General features: G+C 36.2%; 1 protein-coding gene across 1 annotated transcript in view; it reads right to left on the minus strand.

The window, feature by feature from the left end:
- The window catches only part of Cyfip (Cytoplasmic FMR1-interacting protein Sra-1), a 452,821-nt gene that overhangs the window by 63,519 nt on the left and 367,463 nt on the right, over positions 1–21,839 (minus strand). The window contains exons 20-21 of the mRNA XM_090396405.1: positions 14,200–14,290; positions 1,251–1,381 (exon numbers count right to left, since the gene is read on the minus strand). Coding sequence (XP_090252531.1) covers positions 1,251–1,381; positions 14,200–14,290 — 222 coding nt within the window. The remainder of the gene's footprint in view (positions 1–1,250; positions 1,382–14,199; positions 14,291–21,839) is intronic.

Below are 21,839 nucleotides of genomic sequence, written 5' to 3' on the forward strand. Positions count from 1 at the left end.
AGCACATTCATTCTGACTGATGAATTTATTTAAACTTATGTGTTGCCTGAGCATGGTAATAAAGAAATCTGATGGTCATTCACAACACAGAAGTAAAAAAAAAAATTAACATTTTATTCCAGTATTTCACCTAACAGTAACTGATGCATTATAACAAGTAAAGATAACACACGACAACAATGCCTTAGTTACTGAGGCACTGTCATGCTATCTTTACTTTTATCTTTTACGTTTATCTTGCTTGATATTTTGTCGATTTAAATGCAGAATTACAGTCTGAGATGTTTGGAAGATTTTTTTTACAACCACTCTTATTAGGTTAGGAGTATTCTGCAAAGCATAAGCAGATTCCCAGAAAGAATGGAAAAGGACTTTTACTTTATAAAAACTAGAATTCAAACATGACATTATTCTAAGAGTTTTATGCTTTGCAGAATATGCTTAACCTAAACAAGTATGGCTATAAAATACTTCTAAACATCTAAGAGACTAATTCTGCATTTAAATTTTGATTTAAAATTTTATTCTACAATTGATTTAAACATCAAAATTACTGAATGCTTGCTAGATGCTCTATGTTTTCCTTATTCTAATTACTTTGTTTATCATGCTATCTTATCCATGCAATACTTCAGTTACTATGTCAAAATATTGGAAAGATTTTTTTTTCTTTTTTCATTTTCTGTTTTACAAATAACCATTATTCTTTATTATCAGTTTTCATCCTGTCATATAACGAAAAGTTTCATAGTATGGTACTTCTGCCACTGTTAATCCAAAAAGTTATTTAATGACATTAGAAAATTATAAAATTGTAAGCTTAATACCAGTGGTATACCACCAGTATATTTTACAGCAAACATTACTTGTTTTAAAAGTTTTAACATGCATTCACACAGTACTACTTTTAAATTTCCTGTTATACAGCACAATATAATTTAATTGGTACTTTTATAATTGTGAAAATAATGAAATAATTATATCTCATAAAAACGGTTTTCAATATAAAAAATTAAAAGAAATGTTTAAAGTGTTTTGCTTATTTTAAAAAGTTCTTTGAAATGATTAATATTGTATGCAGCGATAAATATTATACAAAAATGTAATGCAGGTGCAATCATTTTACATTTGGCAATAAACTACAAAACAAAATATTTGAATCTGATATAATACTCCAATATAATTTAATACTTGAATTTAACATAAAAATTATTATGTCAATTCTTTCTCATTCTAAAACCTTTACTCACCAGGCTTTGTTCAACTAAGAGACAAAACAGGATAGCATTTCCTACTTCTCGAAATCCTTGAAACATTTCCGTTTTTACATCAGAATACTGTACTATGTCAGTAAGCTGTGCTTGGTAATAATGAAGAACACCTATAAACATGCAAATCAGAGTTCTTTGAATGGTAATGTTGTTAAATAAAATGTTATAAACAACTAACATTTCAACTAGCATGATGACCTAATGTGCATGCATAGTTTTAGATAAACTGAATTCTAATTCGATTAACACATTAATTAAATTTTTAATGAGTTAATACATGTTGAGTCAAATAAGGTCAAGAAGGAAGTATATTATTTGTTAATTACAAGGATAAAAATATACGAGTTTTTAATATGCAATTAAAAAATAATGAAATGATTATATACCATATCTCAAAAACATCAAAAAAGTACCGAGGAAGCAGAAGGCTGTCAGAAATCTTGAAACAGCTATTTTACTAACATTATTCTTCATAATTAAAAGTATTGTTGCTGCTGATATAGTATACGATATTTCTCAAATTCCAGATGGCATTTACAACAATTAAAATAATGTCAATGAAGAAATTGTTTCTAAATTACAGCAAACCTCCTACTTCCTTAATACTTGGCTCACATTTTTGCATATGAGATATTTTTTATGATATTGATTTTTTTTCTTTTAAGAAGCAACAGATAAAACAGTCAAAGCATAAATTGTCAAAACTGGTTGAATGAAGTAACATGAGAAGATGTCTGACAATTTCTCTCTCCCCCCCCCCCCCCACTTTAAAACTTTGCTCTCCATTTGGTTCAAGTGTGCATCAGAGGCTGTTAAACAACATAAAACTATATTCCATATTTAGTCAAAATTGCCTAAGGATAAAGTTTACCCCTGCTCTCCCTATTTTAGCTCAATCAACTATGCTGAATTTTCCAGATCATCTCCATCATCATCATGAACAGCTTTTTCTTTTTCTTCATTCTACTGCTGGATGAATGCCTCTTCATGCTACCTCCATTTTGGCTAATCTTGTGCATCTCTCCACCATAAATATCTTTCTTTCTTTCTTTCTTTTTTTTTTTTTTAACCTCATCATCCCATCTCACCGCTGGTCTACCTGGATTGCAATAACCAGTTCTTGGTGTATGTTATGTTGTTCTCTTTGACCACATGTTGTCAGACATTCTCATTTAAAAATGTTTGCAGAGGAAGCTAGCTTCCTAAAATTTCTTTTCAGCTTATTCAGACAATTTATAAAAAGAGAAATAAAACTGAAACTGAGAATTAAGAAATTGGCCTTCTCAGATTATTTTTTTCTTTTTAAATAGAAATTCCACTTGTAACAGGTGAAAACCTATAGCATTTAGTACTTTGGGTGTGCTAATCCTTGATTTCTCTAACAATCATTATCAAATTCTTGATGTATCCCCCTCTGGGGGAAGGGGGTGCACAGACATTACAATAGTACTACCTGAAAAAGTTACATCATTACTAACTTTCTATCAACAATTTTCCTCCAAATTAATGTATTATTTGTCAAATAATATTTTTCGCTCTTCTAAAGACGTTTACTGTCTTTAGAAGAGAGAGAAAAAAATGTTCAATCCATCTATATCTTGGTCTTTTTCTTCCAGGTCTTTTTTTCCTGCCATCCTAGTACAAATATACCAGGATAGCAGGAACATTTGTTTTGCTAACCTCTTCCTCTCCATTTTGTTTGGTACCATTTCACCTGGGATTAGCTCTGATAACACATTCATGAATGCTAACAATGTTAAGTTCTTTCCTATATTCTCATTTTTAATATGATACCGCCATTGATGCCATCTGTTCACTTCCTTAATCTTTTACATAACTTTTACATCTGCAATCCTCAGTCTTTCATCAAAAGCTTTATTTCTAACTCAGCTCTCAGAGTTAATCCGTAAGTTAAAATTATTCTCACACTTCTCCAGCCAAGAGTTAGTGGTTAGCAAGAGTGTTAGAGCTGGGTTCTTTACTTTTAGAGTGTTAAATGAGTGGAATAAGCTGCCAGTCTTTGTAGGTGCTATGACAGTGAATGAGTTCAAGGCAAGGTATGATAGATACTGTGAGAATGTTGAATAGTTGTGTGGACATGATGTTTAGGGCCTCCCTGGAGTCGCCCATAATAATAATAATAATAATATACAGCTAGTTTAGTGTTAGGACTAATTCTCTCTTGTTCCATATAAATTTATTCAGATGACCTTCCTACCATATCAGCTTTGCTAATTCTGCTGCATATTTCCATATATAATTTGCAGTCTTCACTAAAAATTATGCCTAAATAGCTGAAATGTTTTACTTGCTCCAAGTATTCCATTCAGAAAATGCAGTAACGTTTTCAATGTTTCTGCCTACTTTCATTATCTTTATCATTTTATTGTTGATTTACATAGAAAATTTATTTCATGAATTATTCATTTAAGTCAGGGAATCCTGAAGACTTATACTGAATTTATTTAGAAGCATAACATCATCTAAATAAAGTAAAGATCTGAGATTAATAACTCCAATTTTGATATCAGATCAGGTTTAATATCACTATGCATCGTAATGTTATCCATACAGATGAATAACAATAGACCTTATCTCACACCCGAATTAGGATCAACCCACCTTACTGAACTTCCTTCAATTCTAACTGTTAACTTACAACTCAAATATAGACTAAGTAAGATTTGTTCTACTTGCTATTTTGAAAAGCTTTTCTCTTGAGATGCCTTTTCCAGATTTGCGACATGTCACATGCCTTTTCCAAATTTTCAAAAAATAAATACAGATCCTTGTTATATTCCCATAATTTCTCAACTATTTGTCTTAAAGCAAAAATATGATCCTGACAACCTCTCTTTGATCTGAATCCAGCTTGTTCTCCAAGATCTCTATTCCTTCCACTAATTTTCTTAGCCTTGACCAGCATGGCTGAGTGGTTAGCATGTCCGCTCTCCAGTCAAGAAGCTGCGGGTTCGAATCCCACTGTGGACATGGATGTTTGTGGAAATACTAGTAGTGGTGGTCAGCGGTAGATGGCGTTGGTGTAGTTGTGGTCAGTTGGCAGATTGTGAGCGGTGGAATCAGAGTTATAGAGTAGATGCCCTCCCTCGATGAGTCTTTGGACTCCCTGGAGGTGACAAATAATAATAATATTAATTTTCTCAAATATATTTGCATAAATCTTAGCAGGAACACTCACTCAATAACGAAATTCTTATTTCATTCTCATGCTCAGTTTTATTTCCTTTTTTTATAGATGGGTACTAGGAGAGCTCTACTCCAATCATCCAGAATTCAACCCACTGACCTGGCCTTCTTAATTCTGCAGTGCAGCCATTATAAAACTTTTTTTTTTTTTTTTTAATCTCCACAGGCACAAATAAGTGTCACTGTCCAGTTCCCCATTCTGATATCTGCCCATATCACTCTACTCGATGCATGAGTTCAAGATTAGCACCATCAGCATATGAAGCATCAATAGAATATAAATGGAACTAGCAGAAGAACTGGATAAGTACCAGATCAACATAATAGGTGTTATCAAAACAATGATGATGATGTTGAGTTGGAATTAGTTCCAGTACTTGACTTTTTGCTGTTTGCTCTGGTTCCCTCACACAAAGAACAGGGGCATTCTTAAACAAGGTGACGTCCCAGTGAGCATGAAATTCTGTTATTGTGCAATCATTTTGCATTATGGTTAAATCCATATGGATACAATTTGGTTGACTAAATATCAAATTGCCAGCCTATCCTCATTCATTCTGTATCCAGGCAGATGTCTAACAGGTTGCATCATGAGAAGCTGTGGTTTGTACATTAGTTCAGTTCTCTGCATTCCTTGAAAGGCTACATAGAAGTCTCCTCCCAATTATCCAGCTTTAACCCTTAAACATTTATCTTAAGTAAAGGTTAGATAATATGGGACTACTGATCTTTTTTGATTATTGGATGCCAATTCAAGCATCCAATAAGCAGAATGGAGGTCTCTCAGTGAATAGCAAAGATCATCTGCTGCCCATCCCCCAAACATGCATACCATGGTGGAATTCAAACTCAGAGTCTGCTGTATTGGGGAGCAGATATCATATGCACCTGATCTCAATATTTAGGATTAATGTAACAGTTGACAAATGTAAAGAATAATGGAATTCATTAGCTCCTGCATATTTATTCCTAGTTTTAGAACATCATCAGGAAGTACAGAGAAGATTGATTGAAAACATTCAAATTACTTGTTTCTGTCATAGCTGAATAAACAGGAAAACAATGGCTAGTTTTAAATTCAAACACAGGGTTACACAACTCATTCATTATTACAAGACTTTAAATTTTTCAGAAAATGACAATGTATACTGCCAGCAAAGGGTTGGTCAATTGGTAGAGCCTCTGCTACTAATGGCTCGCAAAAACTTAAGCAAGTTTGAGCGTGGTTAGTGGGTGGAAGGAGATCAATCGTTTGATGCTGTTGGCACACTCTCCCTCAATGAGTCTTTGGACTCCCTGGAGGTGTCACATAATAATAATAGTATACTAAAATATTAATTACAAAATTTTAATCAGTACCTTCCGATATTTTGGCAATGTTACACTGCCCATCTTCTGGAACATAAAACTATGATACGTGCATGCAGGCACTAACAATGAGCAAATGAGGCTGAAGAAGGCAAACTGGCATTGGTCATTGAGTCCTAAAGATGTCCCCTAGCAGGCTAAATTGGGTTGTCTTGGTTGTTGGGCTGATGTTCTTAGGAAGCAAGCTTCCCAAATTTGGGGCAGTCTCGTGCACCCAAATTTGTTCAGGATTGGAAAGGTTTTTAGAGCTGAGGCTGATTCCAGAAATAATCTTTCATATTTATATTTTCTGCAGTGTAATAAAGTGGCTTTCTTCCAGCGTATTCTGTGGTGGGTATCTAGTGCACGGTTCTGCAAGTCCTGAGTGGCTGTAATGGTGAAACCGGATGTAGTCTTTGTGGTTGGATATCCTGATATTAGTGGTCCTGCCTGTTTTTCAAATTTGACAGCAGTATATGACACACTAAATCTTAGAAAGCTTATAGTCAAAATTTACAGCATGACAAACAGCTATTGGCTGTAGTAGTACAGTTTACAACCGCAAGGGAACTGGTATATTCCAGGTAGGTCTAAGGGAAGTGGTTAAGGGATGCCAATTTCTTATATGGTTTGTAACAGGTAATCAGGGGTCATAATTTTTTAGGATTTTTGTTATCTTTTCAGACATGACCCTGATATAAGGAATGGTGATAGATCTAGTTTAATCTCTGTTATGAAGAGGGGGGGGGGGGATTATGGTTAACTGTTTTTAATATTTTCTGGATGTTCTGGGAGGGACTGTAGCCATTGGCTAAGGTGTTAAGGATATGGTTAAGTTCAGCAGTAAGAGCACTGTTATCTGAACAGATTAATTTAGCCCTGTTTTATATAGGGTTTTTATAATCCCATATTGTTGTGTGTGTGTGGGGGGGGGTGATTGCTGGTGAATGTATCTACCTGTATGGGTTGGCTTTCTGTAAACAGAAAGCCAGGGATCCATCAGGCTGACATGTAATCAGAGTGTCTAGGAAAGGGAGATGTTGTTTTACTTTTCCAAGGTGAACTGGATTCTGGGGTGTTGATTGTTTAACTGTGTTAAGAAGTGTATCTAAGCCATGTGGCCAAATAGCAAACACATCATCCACGTAGCGTAGCCAGACAGCGGGTTTTTGTGGGGCTGAGTTTAAGGCTTTTTCTTCAAAAGTCTCCATAAAGAAGTTTGCCAGGGGTGGAGAGAGAGAGTAGAGAACCCATGGCTGTCCCCTCTATCTGTTTGTAGAATTTTCCTTGCCAAACAGAATAGCCTGAGTTCATGGTGAGATATTGGGAGGAAATTTGGCATGGATGAGATCTAGGTATCATTGAGTGGGACATTTATGAATAAGGAGGAGAAATCAAAACTGACCATTATGTCAGTATGTTGGAGTGAGTGGTTTTCTATACTGGCTTTAAAGTGGGGTTCTCAACCAAACTGACTACACAGGTAAGCTTTCTTCTTTACTGTTAGATCGGTCTACCTATCTCCCCATTTAATATGATTCCCACCAGCTCTCAAATAAGAACACTCCAAAGGCTCCTTAAGGTTACTTCTTGGCCTGTGGAAGTGACTAACAGACTAAAACCTTTCAACTCTAGGACCCCCCCCCCCCCCAACCCACCCCCGAATATATGTACTACCAACTATCCATAAGCAAAAGGTGCCATTACATCCCATTGTGGATGGCACTGATTCCCCCACATACAAATTAGCCAAAGTGCTCACACACATTATACTGGCAATACACCATCGTCACACATAAAAAAACTCAGCCTACTTTAAAGCCAGTATAGAAAACCTCTCACTCCAACACACTGACATAATGGTCAGTTTTGATGTCTCCTCCTTATTCACAGCATATTCTGTGGTGGGTATCTAGTGCATGGTCCACAAGTCCTGAGTGGCTGTATTGGTGAAACCAGATGAAGTCTTTGTTGTTCAAAGTTTTTCCACATGGTTATATTAGGTTTAATCCTTTATCCAAGTGTAAGCAAACAAAGCTTGCACCCGAAGTATTTTCCCAGGCAATTATCCCATACATTATCCCAGGTATGACTTCACATCACTTGCCTTAGTATCCCATAATGCTAAACACATCTCCTTGCAGACATGTATAATGCTATGCATTATGGGAAGGGTCACTGCCCAGACAGGTTTTGACCTTTATTGAGGTCTCATCAGTGGGAGCCAGACCCAGAGGTGATACCAAAGTTGAAGTAATGCAGAAGTCATATTTTCATATATGAGTTGCCAAAAGGTGTCACACATTATTATTATTATCTAGTTGCTATTAGACGGTCTGCTACAAGGCACATCCCAAGAGGTTATAGAACATGTTATATTCCAGATTTTACAGAATACAACGTAGAAATACATGAAAGATGTTGTGACCTATGTGATAAAGATCCATTTTCATCAGAAACAATTGATGCAGGAGAGGAACTTATAGTAGCACTGTCTGAAAAAAGAAGTCAACAATGGACAAAGAAAATTAAAAGCTTAGATATGAACCACAGTAGCAGGAAAGCCTGGTTTTACTCAAAAAATTATCTGGTGACCCCACAACAGCAGCAGCAACTGAAGTTAATATAAATGCAAACCAAATTGCAACTCAGCTATCTCTGAATGGTAAACCAAGTACCAAAGTTAAAATACCTAAAGATTACATTAAAAAAAGTTAGAGATTCAGAAAATAATCTCTTCGAAGAACCATTTACTAAAGAGACTAGAAAATGCCCTAAAAGTCTTAAAACCAGGAAAAGCTGCCGGTATAGATGATATCAGAAACGAGATACTAAGAAATCTGGGAGAAAAGGCAAAGGAGTGGTTGTTAGAATTTTTCAACTTCTGTTGGAAATTTGCTGAAATACCCAGTATATGGAGGCAAACGAAAGTAATACCTATCCTGAAAATGGGTAAACCTGCTGAGGATCCAAAGAGCTACAGGTCTATAGCTCTCCTATGCACCACGCTAAAGCTGTATGAGAGGTTAATCTTGAACAGACTAAGCCCAGAAATAGAGAAAGTGCTGGTAAAAGAACAGGCAGGATTTAGACCAGGAAGATCATGCAATAAAGAAGGATTAAAAACTTAACACAGTTTATTGAGGATGGGCTTTGGAAAGGGGGGTTAACAACAGGAGCTGTATTTATAGATTTGACAGCAGCATATGACAAGCTAAATCTTAGAAAGCTTATAGTCAAAATTTAGAGCATGACAAACAGCTATTAGTGGGGTATTCAGATCACTGCTATTCAGCAGGAGGTTCTTTGTTGATTTTCAAGGAAAAAAGAGCAGATGGTGTATCCAGAAAAATGGTCTATCTCAGGGAAGTGTGCTCTCTCCCCTACTCTCTCTTCAATATATATAACTAACGACCAACCTATAAACCCACACTCAAGAACCTTCTTATATGCAGATGACCGGGCAATAGCTCATCGAGCAACATCCTTTGATAACATTGAGAAGCAGCTCACACAAGAACTAGAAATCCTTATGGTTTACTATAAGGAAAACCAACTGAAACCAAATCCCAGTAAAACTGAAATGTGTCTTTTCCATCTCAATAATAGGGAGGCAAGGAGAGAGTTGAATATAGAATGGAATGGCATGAAATTGGTCAATTATCAAAATCCAACTTACCTAGGTGTCACACTAGATAGGACCTTAAATTATAAGCAACACATAGAGAAGACAGCAGCTAAAATTCAAACATAATAATATCCTGTGCCGATTAAATCATCTCGGTGGGGTGCAAGTCCACAAGTACTGCACACCTCTGCACTGGCACTTTGCTTTTCAACAGCCGAGTATGCTAGCCCTATTTGGGAAAGATCATCACATGTCAAAATTATTGACAAGGTTCTTAATAAAATGTGTCAGCAAATTATTGGCTGCCTTAAGCCTACAAAAATTGATCATCTATACTCACTGTATGGTATTGCACCTCCTCATATCAGAACAACAACACAGAGTAGATATGAGTGGAAACAACAAATAAATGATGAACGGCATCCTGTGTATGGACATATTGCAGTAAATGGGAGGCTAAACTCAAGGAAAAGTTTTATTCACTCAGTGGAACCATTGGTTGATTCCATAAAAACCACAAGGTCAACAATGTGCAAGAACAATCTCCAGAGGCTCTGAACTTAAACAAATCTCTTCCATCTGGCTTACATCTAGACTGGCAAAGAAAGACATTGAATAGATTTTGTTCTGGAATGGGCAGATCAAGGCAAAATATGGCCAGATGGGGCTACACAGACAATGACAGCTACTCAAGTGGTAAAACACAAACCATGGATCATCTTCTGCAATGCTGCCTAATAGACATTAATAATAAATGTACCTGAGAAGATTTAATGCAGTGTAATGAAACAGTTTTAAAGTATATTAATCACTGGATGAGTGAAATTTGACATTTTATGTAGTATTTTATGCAAGTGGCATTTTTGTCTCTTAATGTATGCTTTTAATCTGTATTCTTTAATGTCTATTTCTTTAAATGTATGCTTTTAATCATTTATACATATGATCTTACATTTTCTGTAGTTCGCATACGAAATAAATAAATAAAAATTATCTAGTTGTTGGCCATAGTAGGACCATTTACAACTGTAAGGGACCTGGTATACTCCAGGTAGGTCTAGCGAAAGTGGCTGGTCTTTGGTGGAGTGGATAAGGGATGCCAATTTCTTATATGGTTTGTAACAGGTAGTCAGGTCATATATTTTTTAGGATTTTTGTTAGTTTTTCAGACGTGTGCCCTGGATTTTCATATTCATATTTGTTGCTTAAAGGAAATGTGTGAGAAGGGCTTAAGTGAAAGCAATAAAATCAGATTGTCCTCTTCTAGATACAATCAAGCATTTGGAAGGAGGTTTAGAGTGCACAATCTCAAATGTGACAACAATATTCTAAGGTCAGATGTATTTGATATTTAATTATAAGGAGAAATACAATTGGTTTATTTGGCCATAATAATATGAAAAAATAATGACTAACTAGTAGTTTTATGTATTTTTATTTTATTTTTTTATAACATTTTAGTGATGTTATAGTTCATGTTAGCCTTTTATCTTGACTCAGATAAAGTCACAAGTATCTGCAGTGAAGCTAGTCAGTTATCATTTCTTCCATATTATTACTGCCAAATAAACCTAATGATTTTACTGGTTGAAAGTCTACATACTCTTTGTATTTGATATGTAGACTTTCAACCAGTAAAATCAGTTATAAAGTGCTAGGAGTTGTGAAAGAGAGTAGTACTGTGGATGCCATGTTTTTTTTAATGCTATGGATATGTGTTTGTGCCAGGAGGAAAAAATCAATCCAAAAAGAGAAAATTGATCTTGACTCTGGAAGGTTATCAAAAGTAAGGACGAGTGAAATAAGATCTTTCTTCCATGAAATAAGACAGGACTGTGTCTGGATAGTAGTGAAATTCACTAGATTATCTTCAGCTCACTTCAGAATGATGTGGCAAGTAATTTTAGCAGGTGTTGTTATGGATCTTGAAGCTTAAATCATTTGAGCACTACACGGTTTTTTTTTAATGAAGAAGGGTATTGTTATCAGAAAAACTTTGGAGAGGATTTGAGGTTAGTGAGTGAAGGTCAATGTATAGGAGAAAGTGTGTGGGTGAAAACAGAGTCATACATTATCCCAGGATTGTTAGAGAAATGTGATGAGGGAAACTGTCCACCATGAACTACCACAAAGAAAGTTGGCAATCCAATCACAAGCAACAATAACACACTTGCTTGGTACTGTGTTATTGTTACTCTCAATATCAGATTCAATCAAATGGCTTGGAAATATCAACCACTGAAGTTTCTCTAAACTTTTCTATGGTTTGCATACAAAGGTGAACAAGGTTAGCTAGAAGATAACATGCAATGGAATGAGAGTAGCAGCCAAAAAATGAATCCATATTAGTGATAACTAATTAATTTGTGGATTTCCAGGTAGTGAAGAAGTTGGCTGTTAATGGCTTCTCTGTTATTTTTGACATTATTGAGATGAAGGCACTGGAACAACAGTTTGATGAGTGACTTTTAAGGGGCAGGCTGGATAAAGGTTTGCTTTCATGATACCAGATAACCATGACAGTTTGTACAGGTGATACAGAATGGTGTTAATTCTGGAGCATAAGTTTTTAATACAAAAAAAGGATCTTATTAATATCACAAACTACTAATTGATATTCTTTATTGCCATCTACAAAAGATAAACTGTCACCTCTATCTTTGGCTGCTATTTACCAAATACCGTGTGAATGTAATGTATCTTATTTTGGGCAAACAGGCTGTTCTGTGAAAAAAAAGAATTAAAGAACATCAATTTTATATTGAATACATGAAACCTCATAAGTCTGGTCTAGCACAATACAGCATTGACACTACTCATAATATCCAGTGGAATAAAGCTCTTCTCCTTCATAGATGCAAGAATTTAAATCGAAATGTCTCTCTCTCTCTCTCTCAAAAATCTGGGAGACTTATTTTATGCAACCAACAATAAAAATTAATTATCTTTAAAGGATTATTTATTAATATTTAGTAATTATTCTCCTAGCACGTGGCAACAATTATATGTGGTGATCCACCAACTGTTCTGTACTTTGTATTCCATTCTTTTAACTGTTTGTATGACACTGAAGATGTCCTGTAAATTTCAGTATGAAATATTTGTACCTTTATTAATTAAAAGTTATTACTGTGGTCTTTATGTGTTCTATTAATAAATATACTATGTCACAGGTACCTCTAAAGATTAAAAACTACTGCAGATTTTTCTGATACCCTGCCAAAAGACAGGGGGGGGGGGAGTATGTTGTGAGCAGTTTGTGGTATAGTGGGAAGAAATATATATCTTTGTTGTCTATACAAGAGTTGAAGGAAAAGACTATTACCAAGGTGGAGATCTGCTTTATCTCTAGGTAATGTTACCATGGTACCATCACGATGTGCAAGAAGCAGAAACAAGGAAGGGCAGAGTTGTGCCCAACAGCCTTAGCAAAGGACCAGGAGGCTCAAATACTATTTAAGTAAGAGGATTTATTTATTTATTTATTTTAAGTTAATATTAGCCAAATGAAAAAGTTGAGGATTTGGACTTGTAGGCCATTGAATGTGTGATGAATATTTTTATATCTTGAACTGCTCTGAAACATACTGGAAAAGCATGGGGAGACAGATTGTGGGGAGAAGGTATAAAGGCCATCATTCCAGCAAGGATTATTTCAGTTATTTGGCCAAAGCAGGTGTTGGGATGAGGAGAACAAAAACATAAGCATACCATAGAAAAGAGGTAGAAATCCTAGAGGTATAAGTGAGGTCATCCCACTTAGTACCAGTAGAGTGCCATAGGATACAAGACTGAGACTGGCTAGCTGGCATAAGGTTGATAAGCAGTATAGTAAAGGAAATGTGGACAAGATTACGATTACAGTTGGAGAGCTAATATCTACAGTGACTTGGAGAGGTTTAAATCAAGTGGTTAAGAAAAGTTCCAAGGTTTTGAGAAAATGATGCATCTTGTATTAAACAGGCAAACAATGTGCATAAGATGATAGCAAACAGTTTTTTGAATTGGATTTTTCAGTAGCTTGTTATGTTGAATGAGTTCGTTATAGTGGTGAGTGCTATACCAAGAGCTGACTGTAAATACTTAATCTACATATGATATCCATTTATTTGTTATTTTCTTCATTTTCATTATGATATGATGATGGAGGCATTCAAATCTAACGTTACTTATTAATATTTTTTCATTCTCAATAATGTTCTAAGTGAATTTGAACTTTTTTTCTTCTTTTCATAACATCATAAAAAAAATTTCTGTAAATAAATTTATTTAACTTACTGAATTATACAGATTAATGAATTAAAAACAAATATCAGCCTCTAAGTTACTGAATGCAACCATGAATCTGATAGCTGGAGTTGCTCAGAATCAATGCCAGGCAAATGCATCATATTTGTCAACTACATGTATTCAGTGGCTAGTTTGTTTTGTAGAAGGAAAAAACCTTACTGCTATCTGAAACTAGCTAACCCTACATCCATTGAAAATATTTAAATGACATCCATTCCTTGCATCGTTGATAGTAAACTCAGGTTTGTCCACTGTAAAAATGATTTAAATATTCTGGACTAAGTTAGCAAGAAGCAACTTGCTTCATTTCTATTTCTTGGGACCCATAATCAAGTTTTAATCTAATACATTAATAATAACTATGTTAGAATGAAAATGATTCAAAGAGAGAGTTTCATGCAATCTAAATCATATCCTCCCAATCATTGCTATTGATCCAAAAATGATGACATTTACCAGGTGAGCCATAATCATACAGAGGTAGTTTACAAATTTTGGGCATCACATTCATCAGTGTTGTTGTATATTGAAGTAAAGTACCCTGGATCTGAAAAAGACAATAAGAACAGCATTAACTTACCTCATTATTTTAGTATATATTTTGATATCTCTAATTTTATAGCAATAAAGCAGAACATTTTAGAAATATCAAAAAATCAGTTTCTCACAGAAGTCTATATGGAATGATCATGCAACTGATTTCCTCTAAAACCACTGGATTTTTAATATATATATATATATACAGTCCACACGGCTAGCCTAGTGGCTTTGCTCTTCGCAACCATATGCCTGGGGAAGGAGTGTCCTAGGTTCGATTCCTGTCGGTGACGTGAGGAGCTGAAGGATCTTCCTCAGCCATAGCCAAGTTAGCCAGTCTTGGGCGTGGACAGCAGGGTTTTTTCCCCCAGTTTATTCTGGGGTTTTTCATCCCGCAAAGCAGGCAAACTGGCCTTGAGAACTCAACACTACAGGCCATAGGATACACCGGGGCATAAGGCTGACCACCTTATCCTGTAAACGGAGTGAGGTCCGATGATCAATGGACCCTCGACACCGCAAGGTAAAAGAGGGTATAAGGAAGATGAGATGAGATATATATATATGTGTGTTTTGTTTTGTTTTTAATGCAACAGTCATCAGGTATGAGCAAGTGTTTAGGAGAAAGAAGGAACTGGATATATGTTTAAAGAACTGGTTGTAGTTCTTAAGAAGCTGGGAAGAGGAAGATTTCAAAAGAAGAAAGGTAGATAGATTTACGATGAAGTTTCTGGAACAAAAAAACTACATAGCCACTGGAATGTAAATAAATAATTTACTAGTTAAAATTAATTATTTACAGCTGATGTTTTGCTAGCTTAAGCTAGCATTATCAAAGGCAACTTAACACTACACTCTCGGTGCAGACACAAACCAAAATGACCTAGACAACAAGGAAAGCGATGTGTAAGGAGGATGACAGTGGCACTCTTCATGGTGATTTCTGTTGTTAATGCTCACGAGTACACCAAAATCTACGTAAAAGCATAATGTCTGTTTTGTTACCGTTAACAGGGTACTGTAGAACTTGTGCCACTTCCAAGAACAGCTTTTTCAATTTAAACTGGAATTTGTGAAGTAGACTAGTTTTCTTCAATCTTGTGATCTTTCTCTAAGGCAAAGGGATAGTCTGCTTTTTTGGTTCTCCATTCTGGATGTATTTTTTATATTCTTTTTTTCCTGATGAAAGTAGTTTGTCCTGTCTGTGTAAAATATCAAGTTGCACATTAGCAGAAAAGGGGATGCTATAGACACTTGGGAAGGAGAGGTTCCAGGCAATCCTTGATTTTTCTTAGGCAGGAAGATATTTTGTTTAGAGGTTTATATACTGTTCTAATTATATGTTGTTTCAGAAGGAAGCCCAGTTTATCTGTTGTGTTTTTGATGTAGGGTATGTATGTATGTATGTATAGTCTGGTTTGAAGGATGGGGATTTGTTGTTCTTTTGGAGGAGTTTAGTGAGGGTTATTTTGATGTATCCATTTTGTTGTATAATGTGAGAAGAGCCTGTTGTTCCAGGTAAAGTTTTTAGTTTGGACGGTTTTCATTGGCCAACTTGTGGTCCTAAGGATGAAATTTGTTCTGCCCTAAAGGCTAAGTTTTTAAAATTCCAAGTTCTTGGGCAAGATGGTGGTGTGAAGTGGCATGTAGGTATCTGCCTATGTGTGTGTGTGTGTGTGTGTGTGTGTGTGTGTGTGTGCTTATGGTAAACTGAACATATGAGGGAACCATCTGTTTGATTTGTAATAACTGAAGTATCCAAGAACATAGGAGCCCCTTCTTTTTTCCTCTTCTACAGTGAAATTAATTCAGGGATGGATGTTATTGAGGAAATGTAAAAGGTTAGAGCCTTTGTGGGCCAACCAGCCAGATGGCAAAGACATCTATATACCTCAACCACATTGTGGGCTTCAGGGAGGCTGAATTAAATACCAAAGATTCAAATGATTCCATTATAAGTTAGCAATGGGGGGGGGAGAAATAGCCCATGCTACCCCTTCAATTTGTTTAAAGAGCTGGTTCTAGCTAAAACCCCCATTTAAGACAGTGCTTAAAGAGTTTGCAAATATTGGGGGGGGGGAGACATTTTGGACATGAAAACTGGTGTATAGTCTAATGAAACATTTGTAAAAAAAGGGACGACACATCAAAGCTCACGAAGCTATCGTTCTCCTCTAACTGAAGGTTTTTATAGTGGTTTTAAAGTGCACTGTGTTTTTTTTTTATGTAAGACGATGCCTTGCCAGTGTGCTTTTTGAGTTTGGATACCAAGTGTTTAGCTAGTTGATAGGTGGGACAATTTATGGCATCCACAACAGGGCACAATGGAGCTCCATGTTATGGACTTTAGGTAGCCTGTCTTGGCACATGAGGATAAAAAAATTTTTATTGAAAGTTTATTTTTCACTTGGTTAGACTATAATAAATTTAGTTTAATCCTTTATCCAAGTGTGAGCAAACAAAGTTTGCGCCTAAAAATATCTTCAGGACTGAATATGGTGTACTACCTTACTGGGGTAAGGTAGTACAACACTGGGAAACTCGTAGCAAAGGTGAACCAAGCTAACAACACTCCTATCCCAGTATCTCCCATAATGCAAAACACATCTTCTTGCAGATATGTATAATGTTATGCATTAAGGGATTGGCCACAACCCATACTAGTTTCGACCTTTATTGAGGTCTCTTCAGGGGGAGTCAGGCCCAGAGGTGGAGATACCAGGCAGAAGCAATAGCGAGGTCATCTTTATCTATAGGAGTTGCCAAAAGGTGTGCCACCTTTTTTTTTTTATTAAATTACTCTGGTACCCCAGTAAGGTAGTACAACACCATATTCAGTCCTGAAGATATTTTCAGGCACAAACTTTGTTTGCTCACACTTGGATAAAGGATTAAACTAAATTTATTATAGTCTAACCAAGTGAAAAATAAACTTTTAACATCTTTCTCTAAATCCAGAGTAATTTAATAAAAAAGGTGGCACACCTTTTGGCAACTATTATAGGTAAAGATGACCTCGCTATTGCTTCTGCCTGGTATCTCCACCTCTGGGCCTGACTCCCCCTGAAGAGACCTCAATAAAGGTCGAAACTAGTATGGGTAGTGGCCAATCCCTTAATGCATACATTATACATATCTTCAAGGAGATGTGTTTTACATTATGGGAGATACTGGGATAGGAGTGTTGTTAGCTTGGTCCACCTTTGCTACGAGTTGCCTGGTATTGTACTACCTTACCCCAGTAAGGTAGTACAACACCATATTCGGTCCTGAAGATATTTTCAGGTGCAAACTTTGTTTGCTCACACTTGGATAAAGGATTAAACTAAATTTATTATAAAAAAAAAAATTTAGTTTGGACAGTTTTCATTGGCCAACTTGTAATGGTTTCTAGCAGACTTAAAGTTCTACTTTTAACTGATACTGTAGGGCTTTTTTTTTTACTATAGGCAAATAAGTTGATGTATTGGATAACAATTCTTTCAAATGAACCACATAATAGTGGTTCATTTGCATTGATGTACATCTGGTACATCAATCCTTACCAGACCATCCCACAAGATCTGGTAGGAATTTTACTGTTTTTTTTGCCACTGGTGGGAGATTCTGTACGACATGTATCAGACTGCCATACGGTCCTTTGGTTTGTGAACAAAAGCACTATTAGAAGCTGTAGATGTTAGGGTAGACAATGTTACACAGATGGCATCAAGTATACTACTGCCAAACCATTCATATATATCACTATGCAGCTTTTCTCTATATGATTTATTGCTTTTTGTGTTGTAATACCATGAAAAGGAGATGAATCACAGAATTCCCATTTCATATGTAAAAGGCACCACTGAATGTTTTCAAGAAAACTTTATTGACAAACATTTCTGAATATCATCATTATATTCAGTTGATTAAACCTCAGAAACCTAGATTTGCCTAACATGTAGTTGACAGTACATGAACCACAATGCAAATGAACCACACAATAGTGATTCATTTGCATTGATGTACAGACTAGGGATCGATGAAGTTCAAAATGCTCCAGTTGCAATTCTTATGGCTTAATGTTGGAAAGCATCCAGCCATAGCACAGTACTCTCTTTCTGGAAGAAGCATAGATATGGAAAGAAGCATAGATAATGAAGTTTCGATCTAATCACTGACAGACACAATCGAGGCAAAGAACATCTATCAGCACTACTAGAGATGGAAGATAGGGTAAACAATGTTTATCGCATTATGGAATTCATCTTGCAACTGGTATATGCAAGGGAATAAGAAGAGTTTTTGGTGCATCTGGATTAACATTTCTCCTAATCTGAGATCTGGGTTGGGATTAAGATTACATCAGCAGCAAAATTGCATACAAACTTTTCTGCTGCTGGAAAGATCTGAGCCCATTTGCAAGTGCCCATAAAGATAGTCAATGGCTTGCACTGGGAACTTACACAAGGAAACACTGATGTAATATGACATTATTATTATATATTACATATATAGAAAGCCTCACATTACATCAATGATAGATGGTAAAATCATCCCAAAGAGGATGATTTTACCATTTCCTTGGAAAAAGTTGTTCAGTTATTGAGTTAACCTTGTTTGCAGAAAGTGTGATACTTAAAACAATCTTGTGGAACCCCCTACTCTTGGGTATATGATTAAAAGAGAGAGATTTTCTCTCAGAGTTGAAAGATTTGATTGGATAAAAAGTTTTTAATAAAAAGAGGGAGATTCCCACTAAGACTAAAATTTTGTAGGTCTTTCAATGTTCCAAATCTCAAAGCAGTGTTGTATGCTTTTTCCATACCAAAGAAAACTAAATGCTCAGATTTTAGAAAGGCATCTCAGATGGATGTTTCCAGTCAGACTAGATTAGTAGTTGAATGATATTTGTGAAATACTGATTGTGTCTTAGAAAAAAGATTGCTTCTCTCTAGAAACCATAAAAGATTATAGTTAACCTTTTTTTTTTTTTTTTTTCAGAATCTTCCACAAGTAACTGGTCAGAGCAATTGGCTAATATTCTATTTGCAATTTTGGATCCTGCACTTGCTTTGGAAAGGCTGTAATAATCACCTTTTGCCAGGTATCCAACAAAAACGTTCTCAAAGAAAATTCTGTAAAACAGATATAGTAATTGATCCTTGGCAGTTAGTAATAGATGTTTGATCATTTCACAATGGATATGTAGTAGAATGGTTAGGCAACATTTAACCAAAGCAACTTCAATTTCTTGTTCTTTAAATGGCCTTTTCTATTCTTCCATATACCACTCAACAAAAATATAATTTGTTGTTTTCTGCTTTACACTTTTGGACAAAGAACTCTAAGGAATAAGATAAGAATGCTGATGTTTCAGCAAAAGTTTCCCCAAATGTGTCTGTCAGCAATTGCTGCTGGGTTACAACTGTGAATCCATTAAATTTAAGGATGAAGAGTTGGTGGATGGCATATATCTGTCCTTCATTTTCTCTATTTTGTTAAAGACTTCTTTACTGTTAATTGTTCTTATTATGGAAGATGTATATTGGATCTAGGATTCCTTTTGGCTCTGATGACAAATGTGTCTTGCTTAGGTACATTTGAAAGCAATGAGGTTTGTTCTTGTGGGATATCTGCAGAAGACACTCCAAGCTTTTTTTTTTTTGTGCTTCCTTCACTGCTGTGCAATCAGTGTTCCACCATGGTTTAGGGAAATGTGGAAACTGACTAGATGTTTTGGAAATTGCAGTTGTGGCAGCTTGTGTAATACACTGTTGTATGGCTCACTACATTGCTAATTGAGATGAGCTGACAACTGAAAAATCAAATTCTACTAAGGAAGAGAAGGTGAGCCAGTTAGCTTGATTGATTTTCCATCATGATGCAGTACATGGTTGCCCACGTAGAAAAACGAATATTATGGGAAAATTACTGTTCCGAAATAAGTTCTCAGTACTTTCCCATAACAGTGAGAAAATAGAAGGTGAGTAGATAGTAAAGTCGATGCCAGTGAATGTTTGGGTAGGTATATGGAAGAAGGTGTTACTTCCTGTATTTAAGAGGGAGAGATTATTGTTGTCAAGCATGTGTTATACAACGCTTCCTTTGATATTAGCTCAGGCACCACCCCACAGGGTGTATCAAATTAAATCCCCCATTAAAAGTAAAAAGATGGTAAGTACAATGTAGCATCATCAAAGTCATCCTTCTTATAACTGTATGTAATACCTACTTGTCTGCAGAAGGAGACAAGTGTTGCATACAGTCATAAGAAATCTGACCAAGGGTCAGATGTCAACTACCTCTACATTCACAGTGACAGTTGCTATGTTAATGATTTTAATCAGACTTTATACTGATCTCCTCTGACTTTCACACATATGCATTATTATTATTGTTAGACACCTCCATCGAGGAGGTGTCTAAGACTCATCGAGGAGGGCATCTACTCTGTCTTCACCACTCCATCCACCAACTACAACGAACCGCAACTACTACCATTGACACCAATGCCATCTACCTCCCACTAGCACCACTAGTATTTTCACAAACAATCACAAACACCCATGCCCACGGGCAGGATTTGAAATAGCAGCCTTTTTTGGCTGGAGAGCCGAAATGCTAACCACTCGGTCAATCAGCCCGGCTGGTTGGCTGAGTGGTATATTATTATTATTATTCAGGCCTCCATGGAATCAAGAGGCTCATCGTGGGAGGTCCTTCCTAGGAAACACAAAGTCTATCATACCACTTCTTGAACTCACTGACCAGGCAATGCATTCCACGGTTCCACCACCCTCAACGCAAAGAAACCACTCCTCACCCTCTTGCTCACAGCTTCCTTTCATACTTTCCAGGGATAGCCCTTGTCATCACTCCTTTCCACTGCTCCACAAAGTGAAAGAATTCCCCAGCGTCCACCCTGTAAATGCCTCTCAACAGTTTAAGAGTCTTGATCATATCACCTTTCCTTCTTCTATCTACTAAAATCTGCAGTCCACATTCCCTCAGCTGAATGTGTGATAAGAAAAACGAGAGCATGATCGGGAGTGAAAGGAAAATGAAGGAGCGAGTGTTGTATGGCGATTCACTAGTAAGAGGTGTAATAGATGAGTGTTCGATAAAATCTTACTTACCGGGTGCGAAAATTAAGGATGCAAGTGAGGCTATTAGAGTGCAAAAGCAGAGGGCGAAAGAAATTATAGTAGTGGCAGGAATGAAGGATTTAAAAGGTGAAAAATCTGCTATGAGAGAAGACCTGAAGGAATTACTAGAGGTAGCAAAAGAAAAGAGTGAGAGAGTTAAGATAGTGAGTCTGTTGCTGCAGTATGACAGAGAAGAGTTGAGAAGGAGGGCAATAATTGCAAATGACTTTATGTGCAGGTTATGCAGGAGGAGTGGTGTGGAGTTTGTGGATGTGTGGAGTGAGTTTGATGGGTGAAAGGACTTATACAAGATGGATGGTTTGCATCTGAATGGATTTGGTGTGTGGAGACTGGAAAAAGTGTTGCTGATGAAGTGAAAGTGGATGTGCAGAATCAGGGAAACTAGAGCCATTGGGGGGGGAGTGGATATGC

The sequence above is a fragment of the Typopeltis vanoorti genome, chromosome 8, assembly GCF_054136105.1.
Source record: "Typopeltis vanoorti isolate ZY-2024b chromosome 8, IOZ_Tvanoo_1.0, whole genome shotgun sequence".
Classification (NCBI taxonomy): domain Eukaryota; kingdom Metazoa; phylum Arthropoda; class Arachnida; order Uropygi; family Thelyphonidae; genus Typopeltis; species Typopeltis vanoorti.